The 25,363-nt window shown below is 46.0% G+C and overlaps 1 protein-coding gene and 1 pseudogene across 1 annotated transcript; one reads left to right on the plus strand and one right to left on the minus strand.

The window, feature by feature from the left end:
• Positions 1-355: 355 nt before the first annotated feature.
• On the minus strand, positions 356-18,409 carry CCDC65 (coiled-coil domain containing 65). Its single transcript, XM_033222235.1, has 8 exons — positions 18,049-18,409; positions 17,405-17,572; positions 6,504-6,673; positions 5,531-5,669; positions 4,181-4,378; positions 3,739-3,957; positions 849-1,001; positions 356-763 (listed from the first exon to the last, which is right to left on the minus strand). Exons 1-8 carry the CDS (start codon positions 18,178-18,180, stop codon positions 488-490), a joined length of 1,455 nt encoding a protein of 484 aa, XP_033078126.1. The 5' UTR covers positions 18,181-18,409; the 3' UTR covers positions 356-487.
• A 6-nt stretch (positions 18,410-18,415) lies between these two features.
• Positions 18,416-19,143, plus strand: LOC117090876 (annotated as a pseudogene).
• The last annotated feature ends 6,220 nt before the right edge of the window (positions 19,144-25,363 follow it).

Genomic DNA, 25,363 nt, shown 5'->3' on the forward strand with positions numbered 1-25,363 from the left:
AGACTGCCTTTGAAAGTGGGAATGAGGTAAAGGGCTGAGGAAAAAAGCATTCTTAGTTGCATCTTGCCTGGCATGGGGGTGGTTGTAGGCCCTGGATCACCTGTTCCCCTGGCCTCTTCTTGCTGTCCTAACTGACTTTAAGGATCTGGTCTTGAGTCTTCCCATAGGATCTCTAAGTCCTTAAGGTATGGGTTTTGACTCTCATGGCGCCCTGATTCTGAGGAGGGATGCTTAATTGAGCAGTGAGCCTCCTGGTAGTTGCCTAGCTGTTCTCTCTATTCCCTGGGACCACAATGTTCCTAGTGTCCTCAAAGAGGACTGCTCTGTTCAATATGGAAAAGATACAAGGAGCTCATAAACTCCATGGAAATTTTTAATAGTAACATCCCTACATCTCTCAAAAAAAAAAAAAATCTCTAGGAGTTGAAAGATTTTTTTCCTTAGATCACAGGTTGTGGAAGATCACGTGGGCTGCTTCAATTATATTTTAAGTGGTTGGATGTTGTTTATCACCTGGATGGGCTGTAGGTATGGACAAGGGCTGGGGTAAATTGCTTTGATAGTTGACTATAAAGAGTGGGTTGAGCTGGCTCAGCACTTCGTCACTCACTGAGATGCCATCCAAGTACTGCTTCAGCATCTCCCGCAGCTTTCCATTGATATCTAGCAGCTGGGCTCGTCTGTGTTGGAGGCTCAGTTGCTCCAGTTTCACTTTGTTGTACCTTTTCCAGAAATTCTCCATTCCTGTGTAGTCCACCATCACCTGGGAGTGGAGTTGCAGGGAGAAGGTGTGCAGCGAGACCCACTAGCAAATGGTGCCCAATGCCCCACCATCCCCCAGCCTTTACCTTGGCGAGCTCCTCAGTAAGCTCTTCTAGATTATTCTCCTCAATCCCCTCCTGCTCCTTAGGAGTCAATACTGATGAATAAAAAGGCAGCACTTTTTCTTCCTCAGTTTCAAATTTCCTACATATTTCAGCAAGTTTAAGGATCTTTTCACCCTATTTGAAGCAGGAAGAGAGTTTATATTAGGAAAGGGAGTGGAGAGGGAAGCTAGTGGAGTTGATTCCCCTGTTTGAACCCAGGGAAGCTACTCATCCAAGTGGGAAACAATAGCAATAAATACATATAGCAAATAGAGGTTATCATGTAACACACACTATTCCAAGTATTTTCTATTCTTATTGTAAAATTAATTCATAGCCTGGGAAACATAGGAAGATCCTATCTCTACAAAAAAATTTGTAAAAGCCAGGCGTGGTGGCACATGCCTACAGTCTCAGCGACTGGGGAGGCTGAGGTGGAAGAATCACTTGAGCCCAGGAGGTAGAGGCTGCAGTGAGACGAGATGGTGCCACCACACTCCAGCCTGGGCAACTGAGTGAGACCCTGTCTCAAAAAAAAAAAAAAAAAAAAAATCATTCATTCATTATTAATTCATTTCTTTAAAAAAAAAAAAAAAAAAGGCCGGGCGCGGTGGCTCAAGCCTGTAATCCCAGCACTTTGGGAGGCCGAGACGGGCGGATCATGAGGTCAGGAGATCGAGACCATCCTGGCTAACACAGTGAAACCCCATCTCTACTAGGAAATACAAAAAACTAGCTGGGTGAGGTGGCGGGCGCCTGTAGTCCCAGCTACTCGGGAGGCTGAGGCAGGAGAATGGCGTGAACCCGGGAGGCGGAGCTTGCAGTGAGCTGAGATCCGGCCACTGCACTCCAGCCCCGGCGACAGAGTGAGACTCCGTCTCAAAAAAAAAAAAAAAAACTTACTTTTTTTTTTTTTTTTGACAGAGTTTCACTATTGTTGCCCAGGCTGGAGTGCAGTGGTGCAGTCTTGGCACACTGCAACTTCTGTCTCCAGGGTTCAAACGATTCTTCTTCCTCAGCTTCCCGAGTAGCTGGGATTACAGGCATGCGCCACCATGCCGAGCTAATTTTGTATTTTTAGTAGAGATGGAATTTCTCCATGTTGGTCAGGCTGGTCTCAAACTCCCAACCTCAGGTGATCTGCCTGCCTTGGCCTCCCAAAGTGTTGGGATTACAGGTGTCAGCCACCGTGCCCAGCCAAAAACTCTTTCATTATTAATTCATTTCTTTTTCTTTTCTGTCTTTTTTTTTTTTTTTTTTTGAGACAGGGTCTTACTCTGTCACCCAGGCTGGGGTGCAGTGGTGCAGTCATGGCTCACTGCAGCCTCGATGTCCCAGGCTCAAGTGATCCTCCCATCTCAGCTTCCAAGTATCTGGGCTCACAGGCGTGTGCCACTATGCCCAGCTTTTTTTTTTTTTTTTTTTTTTTTGTTTGTTTGTAGAGATGGGCTCTCCCTATGTTGCCCAGGGTGGTCTCAAACTCTTGGGCTCAAGCAATCCTCCCACCTTGGCCTCCCAAAGTGCTGGGATTACAGGCATGAGCCACCACGTCTGGCCAATTCATTTCAATTTAAAATGTAGACCAGACGTGGTGGCTTACATCTGTAATCCCAGCACTTGGGAAGCCAAGGTGGGTGGATCGCTGAGGTCAGGAGTTGGAGAACATCCTGGCCAACATGGTGAAACCCTGTCTCCACTGAAAATACAAAAATTAGCCGGGTGTGGTGGTGCACACCTGTTATCCCAGCTACTCAGGAGGCTGAGGCAGGAGAATTGCTTGAACCGGGGAGGTGAAGGTTGCAGCGAGCCAAGATCATGCCACTTCACTCCAGCCAGGGCAACAGAGTAAGACTTCATCTCAAAAATAATAATAATAATAATTAATTAATTAAAATGTAAGAGGTGGCTCGATGCAGTGGCTCATGCCTGTAATCCTAGTGTTTTAGAAAGCCAGGGTGGGCCGGGCGCGGTGGCTCAAGCCTGTAATCCCAGCACTTTGGGAGACTGAGACGGGCAGATCACGAGGTCAGGAGATCGAGACCATCCTGGCTAACACGGTGAAACCCCGTCTTTACAAAAAAATACAAAACACTAGCCCGGCGAGGTGGCGGGCGCCTGTACTGCCAGCTACTCGGGAGGCTGAGGCAGGAGAATGGCATAAACCTGGGAGGCGGAGCTTGCAGTGAGCTGAGATCCGGCCACTGCACTCCAGCCTGGGTGACAGAGTGAGACTCTGTCTCAAAAACAAACAAACAAAAAAAAGAAAGCCAGGGTGGGAAGATCGTCTGAGGCCAGGAGTTTGAGCCAGCCTGGGCAACATGGCGAAACCCCCTCTCTACAAAAAATACGAAAGTTAGCCATGCATTGGGGAGGCTGAGGCAGGAGGAACGCTTGAGCCCAGGAGGCAGAGGTTGCAGTGAGCCAAGATGGTGCCGCTGCACTCTAGCCTGGGAGACAGAGTGAGACCCTGTCTTCACCAGAAAGAAAAAAAAAAAAAAAAGTAGGAAGGGGCTCACCAGGGTGGCTCACGCCTCTAATCCCAGCACTTTGGGAGGCCAAGGCAAGAGGACTGCTTGAGGCCAGGAGTTCATAACCATCCTGGGCAACACAGTGAGACCCCATCTGTAGAAATACATAAATAAATTAATTAATTTATGTATTAGGGGAGGAAACATGGAATAAAATAATTATTTTTATTAATTAATAAACTAATTAATTATGTATTAGGGGAGGAAACATGGAATAAAAAAGGTATTCCAAGTGTCCACTCAGCCAGGAAGCAGGAAGAAGCCTCCTATCCTTTCCAAATCCCTTTAACCTTGCAGGGAGCCAAGTTCCTTGACTTTGTTCTGACTCCTCTCCCTTGTGTTACCTTATCAACAATCTTTCTCAGGGCCTTGAGGGTGGCATTACTTTCCAAGGTGAGTTTGACTAAGTTCTTCTGGGATGCTGCCCGGGCCTGAGTCCTTTGGGCCTTAAGTTTTCGCAGTTGTACAAGGACCAATTCCTTGTCATTACGGATATACCGGTTCTCATCTTCACTCTCACGTCTGTGTATCATGATCTTGCCTTTTGAAATAGTTATGGCATCCTAGAGGAACAGATTAGGGGAAACACTTGGCCAAATGAGGGTCTTCTGTGAGATAGGTAAAAGGGCTGCCTGGGGACTGAAATCAGAGCATATCATCTTTTCCCAACCAATCAGTGATGAGGCCCAGGGGAAACAAGGGGAAGCAGAAGAGGGGATAATAGAGCAGTTAAAGCAGTGAGTATTTCACTGTGAGTAACTCACAGGTTAGTGAGTATACACTAACCTGTAGTTTCTGTATTTTTTTCATATGTACTTCAATCTCTTTGGAGCTCTTCTCATCCTTCACCTGCAGGGTCTCAAAGGCAGCCTTTCGATCCTCTGTGGCATCAGTGTAATTCTTGAGTACATCCTGGAACTTTCTCCACAGATCTTCTACTATGTTCTCCAGGTGCAGCCTTAGAAAGTGCTTCTCTTCTAAATTCTAGCAAGTGACCCCAGAATAGCAAATGTTTGGAATTACCTTATTAGTGCCCTTTCACTTCCACCAGCAACCTCACCCTCTTGAACTGTTTGTAGCATAGTTTAGTACAGAGGTCTCCAATGAAAATGCCTACAGAAGACCAGGCAGATGATATAAATAAGTTTTGTGGGCCGGGTGGGGCCTGTGGTGAACTGGAGAGGAAATGCTGCATTTGGGAGGAGGAGGGGCAGCCACTGAGCTCCACGTGAGCCTTGCCATTTGGAAATGTGGCCCAGTGTTGCCAGATCTTTAAATTTTTCAGGGGAAGCTGAAAATTTGGATGTTTTTATGAAATCTCCAATTTTAAAGTGTAAGATGCTTATTCAAAAAATTTTATAAAACACTGTGGGATAAATAAAAACAAAGAACTCCATACCCAAACCTAGGTCTGTGGGCTGGCTAAGTTTGCAACCTCGAGGACAATGGAAAGCACTTTGGATCAAGGGGCAGGAGACCTAGATTCTCCTGGTTCTACCACAGACCAGCAGCATGACTTTGGCAGGTCATTTTACTTATTGGGCCTTACTTTATTCATCTGAAAATCACAGGGGTGAAGCCAGATGATCTCCTTCGTGCTTTTTAGCTCTAAAATGCATTCCCTTGACATTTTAGAATGGTCTTCCCTCCCGACCAATTTTCACAAAATTACAAGTTTGGGGATACCTACAGTGGCAATAGATATTTTATTCACTGTGTTGGCTAAAGGGGTCTCTTCTACCTCTAGTAGCCTTGAGCATTTTAATTTTTTAATTTTTTTGAGAGAGGGTCTCGCTCTGTCACCCAGGCTGGAGGGCAGTGTTGCTATCACAGTTCACTACAGCCTCCATCTTCTGGGCTCAAGTGATCATCCTACCTCAGCCTCCTAAGTAGCTTGGACCATAGGCGCACACTACCACGCCTGGCTCTTTTCTTTTTTTTTTTTTTGGTGGGGAGGTAGAGATGGCAGTCTCCCTGTATTGCCCAGGCTGGTCTTGAACTCCCAGTCTCAAGTGATCCTCCTGCCTTGGCCTACCAACGTGCTGGGATTACAGGTGTGAGCCACTGTTCCCAGCCTCCTTGAGCATTTTTCTATCACCTCCTTCCACTTCTTGTCTGTCTACTCTCCCTCCGTACCATGTTTTTGAGATCATTCCACATGCTCTGGAACTCCAGCTTGCTTTCATACTCAGAATCTATATAGTTCTGCTCCATGGCCATGAAGATATCTTGTAGATAGTGAATCTCTTTCTCATGTTGGTCAATAATTGTCTTCCTGTAGGAGACAAGACACTTTCCCTGCTCTGAGGGATACAGGATATTGACCAATAATGATAATTCAAAGCAGTATGTAATAAATCTATGTGAATGGTACAAACTCTCAGGTACTGATAGAGAACAGAGAGAGGGAAGGCTCTATTCTTTTTAGGGCTAGAACGAATGAATACGGTTATTTTATTTTGATTTCTGAATGGGTAATACATTCATGTGATGCCAAAAAAGTACAAAAGGTTACAGTGAGAAGTCTCCCTCCCATCCCTGTTCCCTGCCAAATGGGTAGGATTTTGATAGTTGATAGTGGGTAGTTGGTAAAAGGAATTTGAGGAGTTAAATTTAAAAAGAAGGAAAAAAAAGAGTTATTAAAAGAAGTAAACGATAACTTAGCCAGGTGAGGTGGCACGCACCTGTAGTCCCAGCTACTGGGGACACTGAGGCAGGAAAATTGCTTGAACCCGGGAGGCAGAGGTTGCAGTGAGCTGAGATCGCGCCACTGCACTCCAGCCTGGACGACAGAGCGCGACTCTGTCTTGAAAAAACAAAACACAATAAAAAATAAATAAAGAAAGAAAAAAATAGTGAAAGAAAAAAGAAGAAAGTGGGCGGTGAAGGCACACAGACAGGGGGCCTGACGTGAGTAAAGGGAAGCTAGAGCTGCAAACTTAAGCCAGAGTTTGTTTAAAAGGAACCAAGATATTCTCTGCTGGGGGTCCTGTGATAATCAATGTGGGATGCTCCAAGATACTAGCCACTTGCTTACAGGCAACTCCTTGACACAGACTCTAGACACTCCCCTGGATTCAATTCCCCATCTTCTCTTAGGCCCCCATACCTTTCTGTCTCAAACTCCTTGGTTAGGGCTTCCAGCTCCATGTTGTAACTTTCCTCCAGGAGACTGAGCCGGTGCCTCTGCAGGGCCAAAAGCTGGTCAACATTGTGCAAGTGGCTGCGCAGGGCACGGGCGTACTGCTCCTCAGCTTCGGACAGGTCTTTAGCTAAAGACTAGGCCAGAAAGAGAGAGTTACCATTCCAGCTGAATGGCATCTGTGTGAGAAAATAAAAATATATTCAGCTTGCAGTTTTTTATTTGTTCCTACTGCCAATTTGGCTTTAAGAATGCTGGTTGTCCTCCTCACTCGTGTAAAGCAAGAGTGATGGCAAGGGCTGAGCAAGGTGGCTTGCATCTGTAATCCCAGCATTTTGGGTAGCCAAGGTGGGAGGATTACATGAGCCTGGGAGCTCAAGACTAGCCTGGGCAACACAGTGAGACCCCCCAGTCTCTACACAAAAAAAACCAAAAAACGTAAAAATTACCCAGGCTATAGTCCCAGCTACTCACAAGGCTTGGGCAGGAGGATTGCTTAAGCCCAAGAGTTCAAAGTTGCAGTAAGCTGTGATCATGCCACTGCACTCCAGCCTAGGTGACAGAACAAGACCCTGTCTCAAAAAAAAAAAAAAAAGGCCAGGCACAGTGGCTCACACCTGTAATCCCAGCACTTTGGGAGGCCAAGGCAGGCAGATCACGAGGTCTGGAGTTCAAGACCAGTCTGACCAACATGGCGAAGCCCTGTCTCTAGTAAAAATACAAAAATGCCGGGCGCGGTGGCACAAGCCTGTAATCCCAGCACTTTGGGAGGCCAAGGTGGGTGGATCATGAGGTCAAGAGTTCAAGACTAGCCTGGCCAACATAGTGAAACCCCGTCTCTACTAAAAATACAAAAAAAAAAAAAAAAAATCCGGCCATGGTGGTGGGCGCCTGTAATCCCAGCTACTCGGGAGTGTGAGGCAAGGAGAATTGCTTAAACCTGGGAGGCAGAGGTTGCAGTGAGCTGAGATTGTGCCACTGCACTCCAGCCTGGGTGACAGTGCGAGACTCTGTCTCAAAATAAATAAATAAATAATAAAAATACAAATATTAGTTGGGTGTGGTGGCGCATGCCTGTAATCCCAGCTACTCGGGAGGCTGAGGCAGGAAAATTCCTTGAACCCAGAAGGCCGAGGTTGCAGTGAGCTGAGATCATGCCACTGCACTCCAGCCTGGGCAAGAGAGCGAGACTCCGTCTGAAAGAAGAAAAAGAAAAAAAAAAAGTGATAGCAAGGAGCCCCATGAAGCCAGCCAGTGTCCTGTGGATGACTAACATTTACAGTGATGTAGCTACCACTGAAAGGAATCAGGGATTCTTGGAGAAATGAGTGCTTTGAGGTCTGATGCAGAAAATGAGTTGACCCTGGGGTATCTTTTTTTTTTTTTTTGAGATGGAGTCTCGCTCTGTCACCAGTCTGGAATGTGGTGGTGTGATCTTGGCTCACTATAACCTCAGCCTCCTGGGTTCAAACGATTCCTGCCTCAGCATCCCAAGTAGCTGGGACTACAGGCACCTGCCACCACGCCCAGCTAATTTTTTACATTTTTAGTAGAGACAGGGTTTCACCATGTTGGCCAGGATGGTCTTGATCTCTGACCTTGTGATCCGCCTGACTCAGCCTCCCAAAGTGCTGGGATTACAGGCATGAACCATCGCTCCTGGCAGAACCTGGAGTATCTTATCATAAAAGATAGCAAAGGAACTATCAAAGACCAAAAGGGTCATGCCAGAAGGACCCAGGAACCAACATGAAGTGCCTCACTGAGGCAGATTTTCCAAAGAAAATCACAGCAATATCTCCCGTCCTACAATTCTCTGCTATGTGACCTTGCCATTCCCCTATCAAAAGGTGGTGTCTCTTCTTCCAGCTCCTTGAATTTGGGCAGACCCTATGACTACATGGGTCAACAGAATACGGTGGAAGTGACACTGTGCCAGTCCCAGGCTGGCCAAGGTAACCCTTGGCTGGCCTGGCAGTTTCTGCTTCCCGCCCCTTAGAATCCTTGTTCTTAGGATGATCCCTCCAGGAGCCTAACAGTCATTCTGTGAGAAGCCAAGTGCACATGAATTTTTATTTATTTATTTATTTTTATTTTTTATTTTTTATTTATTTATTTTTTTGAGATGGAGTCTCACTCTGTCACCCAGGCTGGAGTGCAGTGGCGCGATCTCGGCTTATTGCAACCTCCGCCCCCCAGGTTCAAGTGATTCTCCTGCCTCAGCCTCCCAGAGTAGCTGGAATTACACACCACACTCAGCTAATTTTTTGTATTTTTTAGTAGAGATGGGGTTTCACCATGTTAGTCAGGCTGGTCTTGAACTCCTGACCTTGTGATCCACCCGCCTCGGCCTCCTAAAGTGCTGGGATTACAAGTGTGAACCACTGCGCCCAGCCAGAAGTTTGTTTTTTGTTTTGTTTTGTTTTGTTTTTTAATCAGTTATCACTGGAGGATACCAGACAACCAATTTTTTAAAAAACTGTTAAATAAAGGCAAGAGAAAGAATCAAGCATTTATCTTGCTTTTCCTATATAAACTATAGCTCTGAGTAATTGAATAGAAAATGAGGGGAAGTATCTCTTTTCAGAAATACTCAAGCTAATGAACAAAAAATGAACTATACTATTAGAAAATCAGGCCAGGCACAGTGGCTCACACCTGTAATCCCAGATCTTTGGGAGGCTGAGGCAGGAAGATCATTTGAAGCAAGGGTTTGAGGCCGAGAGTTTGAGACTAACCTGGGCAAGAGTGAGGCCCCGATCCCTATTTCTTTCTCTCTCTCTCTCTTTTTTTTTTTTTTTTCCTTACTGGATCACTACATCTAGACCCCGTCTCTATTTTTTTTTTTTTTTTGAGACAGAGTCTTGCTCTGTCGCCCAGACTGGAGTGCAGTGGCCGGATCTCAGCTCACTGCAAGCTCCGCCTCCCAGGTTCACGCCATTCTCTTGCCTCAGCCTCCCGAGTAGCTGGGACTACAGACGCCTGCCACCTCGCCCCGGCTAGTTTTTTGTATTTTTTTAGTAGAGACGGGGTTTCACCGTGTTAGCCAGGATGGTCTTGATCTCCTGACCTTGTGATCCGCCTGTCTCGGCCTCCCAAAGTGCTGGGATTACAGGCTTGAACCACCGTGCCCGGCCTCCCATCTCTATTTCTTTTTGTTTTGAGTCAGGGTCTTGTTCTGTCATCCAGGCTGGTTCAGGTGTCATGATCACAGCTTACTGCAGCCTCAATCTCCCAGGCTCAATTGATCCTCCACATCAGCCCCCTGAGTAGCTGAGACTACAGGCTCACACTACCATGCCCAGCTAATTTTTAAGTTTTTTTGTAAACAGGGTTTCAACATGTTGCCCAGGCTGGTCTCGAACTCCTGGGCTCAAAGGATCTGCCTGCCTCAGCCTCCCAAAGTGTTGGGATTACAAGTATGAACCACTGTGCCTGGCCCCATCCCCATTTCTAAAATACAATTTAAACATTTTAAAAATAAGCATTTTTAGGCCGGGCGCGGTGGCTCAAGCCTGTAATCCTAGCACTTTGGGAGGCCGAGACGGGCGGATCACGAGGTCAGGAGATCGAGACCATCCTGACTAACACGGTGAAACCCCGTCTCTACTAAAAACTACAAAAAACTAGCCGGCGAGGTGGCGGCGCCTGTAGTCCCAGCTACTCGGGAGGCTGAGGCAGGAGAATGGCGTGAACCCGGGAGGCGGAGCTTGCAGTGAGCTGAGATCCGGCCACAGCACTCCAGCCTGGGTGACAGCGCGAGACTCCGTCTCAAAAAAAATAAAAAATAAAAATAAAAAAAATAAAAAAATAAAAAAATAAAAATAAGCATTTTTGCATCTCCCAGTGATTTAATGGATCAACAGCTGCTAACATCACAAAAAGAGAGCTAGACAATATGTGCCTCTTGATACAACATTGCTAAGCATCTAAATCCAATTACCCAAATAAAAATACAGAGGAAAAAGTAATGTGGTAAACTGCAATACAGAATACTATGCAGTTGTAAAATAAGAAACTCTTTATGGGAAAATATGGAACAATCTCATATATATATGAGCACAATCTCAGCTCACTGCAACCTCTGCCTCCCAGGCTCAGGTGATCCTCCTACCTCAGCCTCCCCGGTAGCTGGGACTATAGGCACATGCCACCACACCCAGCTAATTTTTATATTCTTAGTAGAGACAGGGTTTTACCATGTTGCCCAGGCCAATCTCAAACTCCTAAGCTCAAGCAATCCACCTGCATTGGCCTCCCAAAGTGCTGGGATTTCAGGCATGAGCCACCGTGCCCAGCCTCCAAGATATATTATTATTATTATTTATTTATTTTTTTTTTTTTTGAGACAGAGTCTCGCTCTGTGGCCCGGGCTGGAGTGCAGTGGCCGGATCTCAGCTCACTGCAAGCTCCGCCTCCCGGGTTTACGCCATTCTCCTGCCTCAGCCTCCCGAGTAGCTGGGACTGCAGGCGCCTGCCACCTCGCCCGGCTAGTTTTTTGTATTTTTTTAGTAGAGACGGGGTTTCACCATGTTAGCCAGGATGGTCTCGATCTCCTGACCTCGTGATTCGCCCGTCTCGGCCTCCCAAAGTGCTGGGATTACAGGCTTGAGCCACCGCGCCCGGCCAAGATATATTATTAAGTGAAAAAACCAAGGGGTAGAATAGTATATAATATGATCATTTATGTAAAAAAAAAAAGAAAAAAGAAAAAAGGTTTCCTTTTGAAACTAGAATTATTGGAAGGAACACTGGGTACCTGGAAGGCACTGGTGGGGAGGAACTTCTCTATATAACCTTTTTTTCTTTTGGATTTTGAATAATGTGAATGTACTACCTTCAAAAAAGTAAAACAAGATTAAACAGAAAAGCATTTATGGAATTGCCCACATGATCCAGGCACCTTGAGTCCACTCACTGTAAACTACCATGACCTCTACACAGAGATAGCTTTTACCTTATATGTTTACAATGATAAAAGGATCCTATGAAATAGGTTCTGATAATGGAAGACTATTCACTCACTCAGCAAATGTTTACCTAATCCCTGCTATGTACCAGCACTGTGCAGGATGTTGAGGATTCAGAGATAAAAAGATATGCCTATTGCTCCCAAAGGAGCTTACAGTCTAGTAGGAAGAGTTACATAAATAGAAAATCACAACATAACATAGAAATTGCTATAAGGTTGATGATTTATTGAGTGACAATGAATATAAAGGATTGAGTGCCTACATATGACTAAGCACTGGGAAAGGCTTCACCAAAGAGATGTCATTTGTATCAACTCTTGAAGGAGGAATGAAAGTTTACCAGGATGGTCGGGCTCACTCCTGTAATCCCAGCACTTTGGGAGGCTGAGGCAGGTGGATCACCTGAGGTCAGGAGTTCCAGACCAACCTGACCAACATGGTGAAGCCCCATCTCTACTAAAAATACAAAAATTAGCCAGCATGGTGGCACACACCTGTAGTCCCAGCCACTCAGGAGGCTGAGGCAGGAGGATCACTTGAACCTGGGAGGTGGAGATTGCAGTGAGCAGAGATTGCACCACTGCACTCCACCCTGGGCAACAGAATGAGACTCCATCTCAGAAAAAAAAAAAAGGGCAGAGTGCAGTGTGGTGTGTAATCCTCGCATTTTGGGAGGCTGAAGTGTGCAGATCACTTGAGGTCAGGAGTTCAAGACCAGCTGGCCAACATGATGAAACCCTGTATCTACTAAAAATACAAAAATTAGCTGGGCGTGGTGGCGTGTGCCTGTAATCCCAGCTACTTGGGAGGCTGAGGCAGGAGAATCGCTTGAACCCGGGAGGCGAAGGTCTCAGTGAGCCGAGATCGCTCCACTGCACTCCAGCCTGGGAGACAGAATGAGACTCTGTCTCAAAAAAAATAGATAAATAAAAATAAAAATGATAAGAAAGTGTGTCAGGACGACTGGAGAAGAAATGGAGATGAGAATTCCAGACACAGGGAATAGCATATGCAAAGGCACAGGTAAGAAACAAGGCTGGCTGTATGAAAAGTACAGGTGGGCAGAGGCCAGGTGTGGTGGCTCACGCCTGTAATACTCAGCCTGGGCAACAAGAGCGAAACTCCATCTCAAAAAAAAAAAAAAAAAAGTACAGGTAGGAACCAGATCATGAAAGGCTTTGATATTCTTACTAAGGAGTTTGGATTTTTTCCTATAAATGGGGGAACCACTAAGATTTAAGCAGTGGAGTGACAGGATTAGATTTCTGCTTTAGAAAGATAACCCTAGTACTCATGCCTATAATCCCAGCACTTTGGGAGGCCGAGGTAGGTGGATCACCTGAGGCCAGGAGTTAGAGACCAGCCTGACCAATGTGGCGAGACCCCGTCTCTACTAAAAATGCAGAAATTGGCTGGACATGGTGGCATGCACCTGTAATCCCAGCTACTCAGGAGGCTGAGGCAGGAGAATCACTTGAACTCAGGGGGCAGAGGTTGCAGCGAGCCAAGATTGTGCCACTGTACTCCTGCCTGGGTGACTCTGTCTAAAAATAAAATAAAACAAATAATAATAATAATAATCGTGGTAGTTCTGCAGAGAATCTAGAGGCAGTTGAATGTGAAGGGTGGAAAACAGGAAACTAATAGTTTAGGTTAGAGATGATGCCCAGGTCTCAACTACAGGAGGACAGTGGAAAAGGACAGCAGGGTATAGCTTTGAAAACTACTTTAAAGTAGACGACTTATACAACACTTAGTAACAGAGGTCAGGGATAGATGCAAAATCTAGGATGGACTGGGCCCAGTGGCTCATGCCTGTAATACTAGCACTTTGGGAGGCCGAAGTGGGAGGACTGCTTGAGGCCAGGAGTTCAAGACCAGCATGGGCAACGTAACGAGGCTGCATCTCTACAAAAAATGTAAAAATTTGTTAGGTGAGGTGGTGTGCACCTGTGGTCCCAGCTACTCCAGAGGGTGAGGTGGGAGGATCAGCCTGGGCAACACAGTGAGACCTTGTCTCTACTAAAAATTAAAAAATAATTCTAAAATTTAGCCAATCGTAAGCTGGGCACGGTGCCTCACGCCTGTAATCCCAGCACTTTGGGAGGCCGAGGCGGGCAGATCACAAGATCAAGAGTTCGAGACCACCCTGACCAATATAGTGAAACCCTGTCTCTACTAAAAATACAAAAGTTAGCTGGGCGTAGTGGCATGCGCCTGTAATCCCAGCTACTTGGGAGGCTGGGGCAGGAGAATCGCTTGAACCCGGGAGGCAGAGGTTGCAGTGAGCAAAGATGGCACCACTGCATTCCAGCCTGGGCGACAGGGTGAGACTCCGTCTCAAAAAAAAAAAAAAAAAAAAAAATTTAGCCAATCCTAGTGAGAGCCTGTAGTCCCAACTGCTCAGGTGGGAGGATCACTTGAGCCCAGGAGCTTGAGTGTAGTGAGCTATGATTGTGCTGTTGCACTTCAGCCTGGACAACAAAGTGAGACTGTCTCAAAAAATAAAATAAAATAAAATAAAATAAAGTCAGGGTAATATGTAAGATTGTCTGGCCCTAGAAAACTGGTTAAAGGGTGAGATGGCCAGACTCAGAAATCTGGGGAATGCTGAAGTTCAGAGGATGGAGAGAGGAAGATAAACTCACTGGAGTGAATGGTTTATGTCCCAGAGGTAGAAAAAATGACAGAATGGTGTCTTGCAAGCCAAAGGAGAGTTTCAAGACCCAGGGCATGACCAAGAATGTCAGTGCCATAGAGAGGTTAGGTTAGATAAAGACTAAATGATGAAAAGTAGCCACAATTCTGAACCCGTGGCCTTTACCTGAGCAGTTTCCTAGAGAAGGGTAGAAATCAGATGTTGTGGGATACAGGGTAAAAGGGAAGTAAAGAAGTAGAGATAGTGAGGATCACTAACATTTCCACATTTAATATGTGTAGTCTTACTCAGGAATGACCCTGAAGGTGGTTAATATTAACAGTGTGTGATTTACCTAAGCAAGAACTGTTATCATAAGCTGAGAGGCTGCTGTGTAGGAAGAAGTTAATTGTGTCGGGGTGAACTTGGTCAACTACTCAGCTTCCCTTAACCCATTCATGCCTGAGGTTGCAAATATTTTTTGTGAAAAATCAGATCTTGGTGATGACCTTGAGCAGTACAAGATACATAACTCCCCAAAACTTAGCATTCCAATAATGGAACACTAGGCAATGAACACTGCTGTTCTTATCAAGTGTTTGATAACTTCCAATCAGTGTCTGAAAGAGCCTCTTTAAAATCCATAAGGTATGGGCTGGGCGCGGTGGCTAACATCTGTAATCCCAGCACTTTGGGAGGCTGAGATGGGTGGATCACCTAAGGTCAGGAGTTCCAGACCAGCCTGGCCAACATGGTGAACCCCTGTCTCTACTAAAAATATAAAAATTAGCTGGGCTTGGTGGCGGGCGCCTGTAATCCCAGCTATTCAGGAGAGTGAGTCAGGAGAATCGCTTGAACCCAGGAGGCAGAGGTTGCAGTGAGCTGAGACCAGGCCTTTGCACTGCAGCCTGGGCAACAAGAGTGAAACTCTATCTCGAAAAAAGAAAAAAATCCATAAGGTATAACTGGTGGGGTGTGAACTTCTAATGAATAATGGTTATTGCAAATTTGAGGACTCTTAATATATATCTCTGGAAGCTGCCCAAGGTCTGCTGAGCTTTTTCCCCAGGGGTTAGGCTATGAAAGAGAAATGTGTGTTTTCTAGAGGGGGAATACCATGTTGGCAATGTATATTTTGCTGTTACTGTGGGCTTTGTTTTGTTTACAATTGAAAAGACTCTGACTGGGCGCAGTGGCTCACACCTGTAATCCCAGCACATTGGGAGGCCAAGGCGGGTGGATCACGAGGTCAGGATATCGAGACCATCCTGGCCAACACGGTGAAACCCCATCTCTACTAAAAATACAAAAATTAGCCAAGCATGGTGGCACATGCCTGTAGTTGCAGCTACTCGGGAGGCTGAGGCAGGAGAATCACTTGAACCCGGGAGGTGGAGGCTGCACTGAGCCGAGATCACAGCACTGCACTCCAGCCTGGCGACAGAGCAAGACTCCGTCTCAATCAATCAATCAATCAATCAATAAAAAGACTAAGGAGAAGGCAGTAAATGGAGATAGACTATTAAAAGTAAGAAAAAAAGAAGGGGTACAGAAAATCCCTTAGAAGAAAAGATAAGATGGAATCAAGAACTCAAGAACCTCCCAGGAGCATAAGGATGGCTGATTGAATTGCTTAGAAATCCAGAACTGCTCTTACCCATGGAGATCTTCTCAACCTTATCCAGGGCCACTGAAGTTGAATCAAGAGGCCAATTTGGTTGAATGGAGCACTGTAGTGGGAATCAATAAACACAGGCTGGCGTCCTGGCTCTCTCACTGACTAGGTATGTGACCTTGGGCAAGTCAGTTCCCCTCTGGAACTGAGCCTTCGGACATTGAAATGAAGGTGTGGGACTCATTTCAAGGCACTGGGTGATGTCTACTGTGCCTTACAACTCTACTATTGGATAGTGCTGGTTTGGGGCAGTAGATTACAAGGAGAGTGGCTCCTCTAAGGGAGAGAGGGATGAAAGATAGTCCCGGCCGGGCGCGGTGGCTCAAGCCTGTAATCCCAGCACTTTGGGAGGCCGAGACGGGGGATCACGAGGTCAGGATATCGAGACCATCCTGGCCAACACGGTGAAACCCCATCTCTACTAAAAATACAAAAATTAGCCAAGCATGGTGGCACATGCCTGTAGTTGCAGCTACTCGGGAGGCTGAGGCAGGAGAATCACTTGAACCCGGGAGGTGGAGGCTGCACTGAGCCGAGATCACAGCACTGCACTCCAGCCTGGCGACAGAGCAAGACTCCGTCTCAATCAATCAATCAATCAATCATAAAAAGACTAAGGAGAAGGCAGTAAATGGAGATAGACTATTAAAAGTAAGAAAAAAAGAAGGGGTACAGAAAATCCTTAGAAGAAAAGATAAGATGGAATCAAGAACTCAAGAACCTCCCAGGAGCATAAGGATGGCTGATTGAATTGCTTAGAAATCCAGAACTGCTCTTACCCATGGAGATCTTCTCAACCTTATCCAGGGCCACTGAAGTTGAATCAAGAGGCCAATTTGGTTGAATGGAGCACTGTAGTGGGAATCAATAAACACAGGCTGGCGTCCTGGCTCTCTCACTGACTAGGTATGTGACCTTGGGCAAGTCAGTTCCCCTCTGGAACTGAGCCTTCGGACATTGAAATGAAGGTGTGGGACTCATTTCAAGGCACTGGGTGATGTCTACTGTGCCTTACAACTCTACTATTGGATAGTGCTGGTTTGGGGCAGTAGATTACAAGGAGAGTGGCTCCTCTAAGGGAGAGAGGGATGAAAGATAGTCCCGGCCGGGCGCGGTGGCTCAAGCCTGTAATCCCAGCACTTTGGGAGGCCGAGACGGGTGGATCACGAGGTCAGGAGATCGAGACCATCCTGGCTAACACGGTGAAACCCGGTCTCCACTAAAAAAATACAAAAAAACTAGCCGGGCGATGTGGCGGGCGCCTGTAGTCCCAGCTACTCGGGAGGCTGAGGCAGGAGAATGGCGTAAACCCGGGAGGCGGAGCTTGCAGTGAGCTGAGATCTGGCCACTGCAGTCCAGCCCGGGCGACAGAGCGAGACTCCGCCTCAAAAAAAAAAAAAAAAAAAAAAGAAAGATAGTCCCATATTCTATTTTTGGTTTCTGTGAAAACCGTTGTTACCAATAGCCTGGCTTTCTCACAGCCTGTGTCTTGTGAGGGCTTAAAGATGGATTAATTCACTAGGCTCATTCTATTAAGAGGTCAGGAAGCCATACTCAAGGTTTCCTTGGAAAGAGTGCCTACCTTGATGACGTTGTCCTTACAGTCCACCACTCGTTCAAATGTTTGGCTGAGGATCTCAATGTCCTTATGAAGCTCTCTGGTCTTGACTTCCCTAAGGACAGTTCTCCACTGTGTGTTAATCTTATTAAGGTTCAAAGCACTGCTGTGTTCCTCCTTGGCCAGCTTGTCCTGTGTGAAGGAATAAATATACCTCCAGGAAGTCAGGGCCGTTCAGTACAACAAACAACATCACTCTTAATTTATCAGCTGACACCTTACCCCTTTTCGATGGGAACGGCCTGATGGCATTTAGGGAGGGCAAGGGTGAATTTCCTTCAGGGTGGGAGCATCAGAGTAGGATGTTGTTTGTAATGACCCATCTCCAGGGAGATTATCAGCATTCCAGACAGCTGGGACAGCGGACAGGACCTAAGGTCCCAGTTCTGTGATTCAATAGAGACTGCTAAGCTGTATACCACGCACCCCCTCCATGCTTCGCGGAGAACACCCCCGCCTCCCAAACAATGTTGCCTGAAATCTAAATATATCTGGGTCTCACGATTTCCGGAGGAGGGGAGGTCAGGATGAAAATGAGGTTTCCTCAGTGACAGGCCAGCGCAGCGGGTGGATGGGGTTGAGCAGGACATAATGCAAAAGGCCATCACCTTCAAGAACTGGCTGAGGAGCCTCTCTTTCTTTTTGGCCATCTCCTCCTCTGCCAGCAACTTCTGCTGAAACAGAAGCAGCTGCTCCTCATCGGACAGGGGCGTCTTGGCCTTTTTTTCTTTCTTAGGCATGGCGGGGCAGGGGATTGGATCCGGGAAAGAAGCTTCGGCCTGTCTCGACCCGCATTACAGAGCGTAGAAGAAAAATGTCCCTAGAAAGGGGCCTACCAGAACTGCCCCTGGTTGTGGGCAGTTGTGGGACCTGAGATCTCAGCCCTCGCACAAGAGAGACCCCGGGCTATCAGCGATGCTGAGCTCTCCCACGGTAAGACGCGTCTAGTCTCCTAGCAACGAGGATCTCGCTAATATGGAGAGGCAACGGCTAGAAGAGTCCCTGTCTTGGAGCGCCCCCTCTCCAATGGAGGACCGCGGTCGGTTTTTGAGAGGGTCCTTTTACCTCTCAAAAACCTGTCTCCTCAGTGCTTTTTTTTTTTTTTTTTTTTTTTTTGAGACCTAGTCTCGCTCTGTCGCCTAGGCTGGGCATGATTTCGGCTCACTCAACCTCCGCCTCCCCTGTTCAAGCAATTCTCCTGTCTCAACCTCCCCTCAGTGCACTTTTATAAACCTTCCTCAGACCCCGTGGGAAGCCCAAGATCGTCAAAAACAGAATCAAGAAGTCTGACCGATATGGCAAAATTAAGTGTAACTGGCGGAAACCCAGAGGTGTTGACAACAGAGTTCGTAGAAGGTTCAAGGGCTAGATCTTGATGCCCAACATTGGTTATGGGAGCAACAAAAAAACAAAGCACATGCTGCCCAGTGGCTTCCGGAAGTTCCTGGTCCACAACGTCAAGGAGCTGGAAGTGCTGCTGTTGTGCAATAAATCTTACTGTGCTGAGATCGCTCACAATGTTTCCTCCAAGAACCGCAAAGCCATCGTGGAAAAGAGCTGCCCAGCTGGCCTTCAGAGTCACCAACCCCAATCCCAGGCTGCGCAGCAAAGAAAATGAGTAGACAGCTCATGTGCATGTTTTGTGTTTAAATAAAACTGTAAAAACTGCAAACAACAACAACAACAACAACAAAAAACTTTTTTTTTTTTTTTTTTTTTTGAGACGGAGTCTCGCTCTGTCGCCCGGACTGGAGTGCAGTGGCCGGATCTCAGCTCACTGCAAGCTCCGCCTCCCGGGTTTACGCCATTCTCCTGCCTCAGCCTCCGGAGTAGCTGGGACTACAGGCGCCCGCCACCTCGCCCGGCTAGGTTTTTTGTATCTTTTAGTAGAGACGGGGTTTCACCGTGTTAGCCAGGATGGTCTCGATCTCCTGACCTTGTGATCCGCCCGTCTCGGCCTCCCAAAGTGCTGGGATTACAGGCTTGAGCCACCGCGCCCGGCCGAAAACCTTTTTAAAAAAGGTAAGTGTTGGAGAGAATGTGGAGAAACGGGAATCCTCATATATCGGCGGTGGAAATGTAAAATGGTGTAGCCACTTTGGAAAACAGTTTGGCAATTTTTTAAAATGTTAAACATAAATTTACCATGTGACCCAATAATTTCACTCTTAGGGATCTGCCTAAGAGAAATGAAAGCATGCATACACACAAAAACTTGCACAAGAATTTTCTTCTCTGTCTCACTCATAATAGTCCAATTGGAAAAATTAGAGACAACCTAAATGTCCATTAACATGTGAATGAGTAGACAAAATATGCTATGTCCATACAATGGAATATTATTCAGAACAAACTATGGATACCAGCTACAATGTAGGTGAACCTCAAAAAGAATATGCAGGTTGGGCACTGTGGCTCACACCTGTAATCCCAGCACTTTTGGGGGCCGAGGCGGGAGGACTGCGTTAGCCTAGGAGATGGAGACCAGCTTGAGCAATGTGGCGAAATCCCTTCTCTACAAAAAATACAAAAGAAGTTAGCCGGGCATGGTGGTGCATACCTGTTGTCCCAGCTACCCCAGGAGGCTGAGGTGAGAGGATCACCTGAGCCCCAGAGGTCAAGCCATAATCAAGCCATTGCACTCCAACTGGGTGACAGAGCAGCCCTGTCTCAAAAAAGAAACAATAAAAACAAAACAAACAACCCTTTTTTTTTTTTTTTTTTTTTTTTAGACTGGAGTCTCACTCTGTCACCTAGGCTGGAGCAGTGCATGATCTCAGCTCACTGCAACCTCCACCTCCCGGGTTCAATAAATTATCCTGCCTCAGCCTCCCGAGTAGCTGGGACTACAGGTGTGCACCACCAAGGCTGCCTAATTTTTGTATTTTTAGTAGAGATGGGGTTTCACCATGTTGGCCAGGTTGGTCTCAAACTCCTGATCTCACATGATCCACCCACCTCGGCCTCCCAAAGTGCTGGGATTACAGTTGTGAGCCACCATGCCCAGCCAAAAAAACCCTATGCTCAGTGAAACAAGCCAGACACAAGTGATTACATATTGTATGGTTCCATTTACATGAAATATCTGGAAAAGGCCAAGCTATAAAGACAGAAAGTAGATTATCTTCTTTCTTTTTTTTAATTTTCTCTCCTTCTTTCTTTCTCTCTCTCTTTCTTTTTTTGGCTGAGTCTTGCTCAGTTGCCCAGGCTGGAGTGCAATGACACAGTCTCTGCTCACTGCAACCTGCACCTCCCAGGTTCAAGTGAAGCTGCCTCAGCTCAGCTTCCCGAGTAGCTGGGATTACAGGCACCCGCTACCACGCCCGGCTAATTTTTTGTATTTTTAGTAGAGATGGGGTTTCACCATGTTGGCCAGGCTAGTCTCAAACTCCTGGCCTCAAGTGATATACCTTGGCCTCCCAAAGTGCTAGGGTTACAGGTGTGAGCCACCGCACCCAGCCAGATTACCTTCTTTCTAACCCCCTAACCCCCAGTGGAAAATCCTAACCCCCAATGGAATGATATTAGGTGGGGCCTTTGGGAGGTATTTAGGTTTAGACAGGTCATGAGAGTGGAGCTCCCATTATGGGATTAGTGTCCTTAGAAGAAGAGAAAGAGACTAGCATTGTCTCTCGGCTTTGTGAGGATATTGGGGAAAGACAGCCACGTGCAAACCAGGAAGAGTGCCCTCACCAGACACCAGATCTGCCAGCACCTTGATCTTGGACTACCCAGGCTCCAGAGCTGTGAGAAATAAACAGTTGTTGTTTAAGCCACCTAGTATATGGTATTATGTTATGGCAGCCTGAACTAAGACAATTTTCTATTATCTGTGGGAGGGGAGAGGAAGATAGTATAATAGTAAATGTGTATAAATATATATAGTAAATGTGCTTGAGAGATCATACGGCGATGTTGAAAATGCTCGAAAATGTATTTATATTAAACAAGTTGATGAATTTGGTTTGAAAAGTCATTGAGCCAGATGCCATGGCTCACCCCTGTAGTCCTGGCAATTTGGGAGGCCAAGGAAGGAGGATCACTTGAGCCCAGAAGTTCAAGATCAGCCTGGGAAACATAGCGAGAACTTGTTTGTAAAAAATAAAAATAGTCTGGGCATGGTGGCTCACGCCTGTAATCTAAGCTCTTTGGGAGGTTAAGGTGGGTGGATCACCAGTTTGGCCAACATGGTGAAACCCTGTAGCCAGGCGTGGGCATGGTGGCTCACACCTGTAATCCCAGCACTTTGAGAGGCCAAGGTGGGTGGATCACCTGAGGTCAGGAGTTCAAGACCAGCCTGACCAACATGGAGAAACCCTATCTCTACTAAAAATACAAAATTAGCTGGGCATGGTGTCACATGCCTGTAATCTCAGCTACTCGGGAACCTGAGGCAGGAGAATCACTTGAACCTGGAAGGCAGAGGTTGCAACGAGCTGATATCGTGCCATTGCACTCCAGCCTGGGCAACAAGAGTGAAACTCTGTCTCGGAAAAATAATAATAATAAAATACAATTTAAAATAAAAATAAAAAGTCTGGTTGGGTGTGGTGGCTCATGCCTGTAATCCCAGTACTTTGGGAGGCTGAGGTGGGTGGATCACTTGAGGTCAGGAGTTCAAGACCAACCTGGCCAACATGGTGAAACCCTGTCTCTACTAAAAACACAAAAATTACCCCAGGTGTGGTGGCGCACATCTGTAGTCCCAGCTACTTGGGTGGCTGAGGTATGAGGATCGCCTGAACCCAGGAGGTGGAGGTTGCCATGAGCTATGATCATGCCACTGCACTCCAGCCTAGGTGACAGAACAACCTAGTCTCAAAAAAAAAAAAAAAAAAAGTCATCAAATTATATACTTTAAAAAAGTGAACTGGCCAGGTGCAGTGGCTCACGCCTGTAATCCCAGCGCTTTGGGAGGCTGAGGTGGGCAGATCACCTAAGGTCGGGAGTTCGAGACCAACCTGACCAACATGGAGAAACCCCGTCGCTACTAAAAATACAAAATTAGCTGGATGTGGTGGCACATGCCTGTAATACTCATGACAATCATAGTCCTAGGTTCCGTAACTGGTCACATGGTCAAAGCTGGTATTAATAGCTACCTTTTTCTACTACTATCCTGTATTCCCTTTGCCTTCAGCAAGCACCTTAACAGGTATTTACCTGTTTCTTTACCTGATGGACTGACTCAAAGCTTCATTTCTGAAGGCTCTGGGCCATTAGTAGTCCTGGATTGGTTTGTTCTAGTTTTCAATTGACCTTAATCACAGGTCACAGTAATACTGAGATGACCTAAGGAATCTCCTGTATTCTTGATATATTCATACTTACCTCCACTGTGAAGTAATATTCCAATTTTTCTTTTTCTTTTTTCTTTTTCTTTTTTTTTTTGACGGAGTCTCACTCTATCACCCAGGCTGAAGTGCAATGGTGCAATCTCAGCTCACTGCAACCTTGGTCTCCTGCTTCAGCTTCCCGAGTCACTGGAAATACAGGCGTGCACCACCATGCCTGGCTAATTTTTGTATATTTATTTATTTATTTATTTTTGTTGTTGTTGTTTGTTTCTTTTTTGAGACGAAGTCTTGCTCTGTCGCCCAGGCTGGAGTGCAGTGGTGTGATCTTGGCTCACTGCAACCTCCACCTTCCCAGTTCAAGCGATTCTCCTGCCTCAGCCTCCCGAGTAGCTGGGATTACAGCTGTGCACCACCACGCCCAGCTAATTTTTGTATTTAGTAGAGATGGGGTTTCACCATGTTGGCCAGGCTGGTCGTGAACTTCTGATCTCAGGTGATCTGCCCACCTCGGCCTTCCAAAGTTCTGGGATTACAGGCATAAGCCACCACGCCCAGCCTCCAATTTTTCATTGCTAGTTAGGATCAATCACCCCAGCCAGCACAGTAACTTCTTTCTTCTCCTGCTGACTCAGAGCCATGAGAATCCCAAAGTGGCCTGACTTCAGTCTATTCCACTTCAATGGAATCATTGTGTCTCCTGGTGGAAGCATTCTTCCCTTTGGAGCTAAGACCTCTAGGCCAGCAGAGCATGAGACTGGAAGAACAAGAAACAAAAATGTTGCTAGTGGGCCTCTAGTGGTAATTGTGCATTGTGCCATTTCCATTTCCATCCTTTAATTCCTGGACCTATGAATCCTGGCTGTGGAAGAAACAGCCCTATGTATTGAACACTGATTCAGAACATAGATAGTCTTCTAGAGATCCATGCTCCAACCTTGCAAGGTGTTGTGACCTAGCTGATAGCATAAATGTGTCTTCAAAAGGTCATTCCAGGCTGGGCGCGGTGGCTCACATCTGTAATCCTAGCACTTTGGGAGGCTGAGGTGAGTGGATCACCGGAGGTCAGGAGTTCGACAACAGCCTGACCAACATGGAGAAAACCCGTCGCTACTAAAAATACAAAATTAGCTGGGTGTGGTGGTGCATGCCTGTAACCCCAGCTACTCTCGAGGCTGAGGCAGGAGAATCATTTGAACCCGGGATGCAGAGGTTGCAGTAAGCTGAGATGGTGCCATTGCACTCCAGCCTGGGCAACAACAGTGAAATTCTGTCTCCAAAAAAAAAAAAAAAAAAAAAAGCCATTCCATCATTCTGTCAAACCAGCTTCAAGTTGGTGGGGAACATGGTAAGACTAGTGAATTTATAAGCATGGGCCCATTGCCACACTTCATTTGCTGTAAAATGAATTCCTTGATCAGAAGCAATGCTGTGTGGAACACCATGAAGGTGAATGAAACATCCTGTAAATCCGTGGATGGTAGTTTTGGCAGAAGCATTGTGTATAGAGAAGACAAATCCAGATTTGCTCGTTCTCATGTTTATTTGCCATTTGAACATCCTCTTGTGTAGTGTATCTAATCAAGTTTCTTGCCAATTTTTATGTTAGATTGTATATCTTTTACTGATTTATAGGAATTCATTTTATATAGTATGCTGGATGTAAGTCTTTTATCAGTATATGTGTTTCAAATTTCTCTTCCCAGTCTATGGCTTACCTTTTCACTTTATTTTCTTTTTCAAAAATTTAATTCACATACCATAATATTCAACCCTTTTTTCACCTTTTTAATAATGTTTTGTTTGGTTTGGGCCAATAGAATATTTAAAACTTTTAATGTAGTAAATTACATGACTGTATCAGAAGATGTCATGTACCCCATAAATATATACACCCACTATGTACCCACAAAAATTTAAAATAATAATAATTTTAAAATGTAGTCAAGTATATCAGTCTTTTTCTTTAGGCTTACTATTTGGTTTTTGTATACTGTTTAAGAAATCTTTCAAAAAAACAGATGTCGGCCGGGCGCGGTGGCTCAAGCCTGTAATCCCAGCACTTTGGGAGGCCGAGACGGGCGGATCACGAGGTCAGGAGATCGAGACCATCCTGGCTAATACGGTGAAACCCTGTCTCTACTTAAAAATACAAAAAACTAGCCGGGCGACGAGGCGGGCGCCTGTAGTCCCAGCTACTCGGGAGGCTGAGGCAGGAGAATGGCGTAAACCCAGGAGGCGGAGCTTGCAGTGAGCTGAGATCCGGCCACTGCACTCCAGCCTGGGTGGCAGAGCAAGACTCCGTCTCAAAAAAAAAAAAAAAAAAAAAAAAAAAAACAGATGTCTTTTTTCTATCCTAAGGTCATGAAGATAGATTTCTACCTTATTTCTAGAGGCTTTATTGTTCTGCCTTTTACATTTGTATATACAGTTCACCTGGGTTGATTTTTGTTATTGTGATTTTATATATGCCTTAGAGATACCTCCTCACTGCTCTGCACTGTCGTCTCTTTTGTCATAAATCAAGTGTACATCTATGTGTGGGTTTGTGTTTGGATTTTTTATTCTATCCCATTGACCTACTTTTTTTCTTTTTTCTTTCTTTTTTTTTTTTGAGACAGAGTCTTGC

This window comes from Trachypithecus francoisi, unplaced genomic scaffold, assembly GCF_009764315.1.
Source record: "Trachypithecus francoisi isolate TF-2019V2 unplaced genomic scaffold, Tfra_2.0 Lachesis_group11, whole genome shotgun sequence".
Lineage (NCBI taxonomy): Eukaryota > Metazoa > Chordata > Mammalia > Primates > Cercopithecidae > Trachypithecus > Trachypithecus francoisi.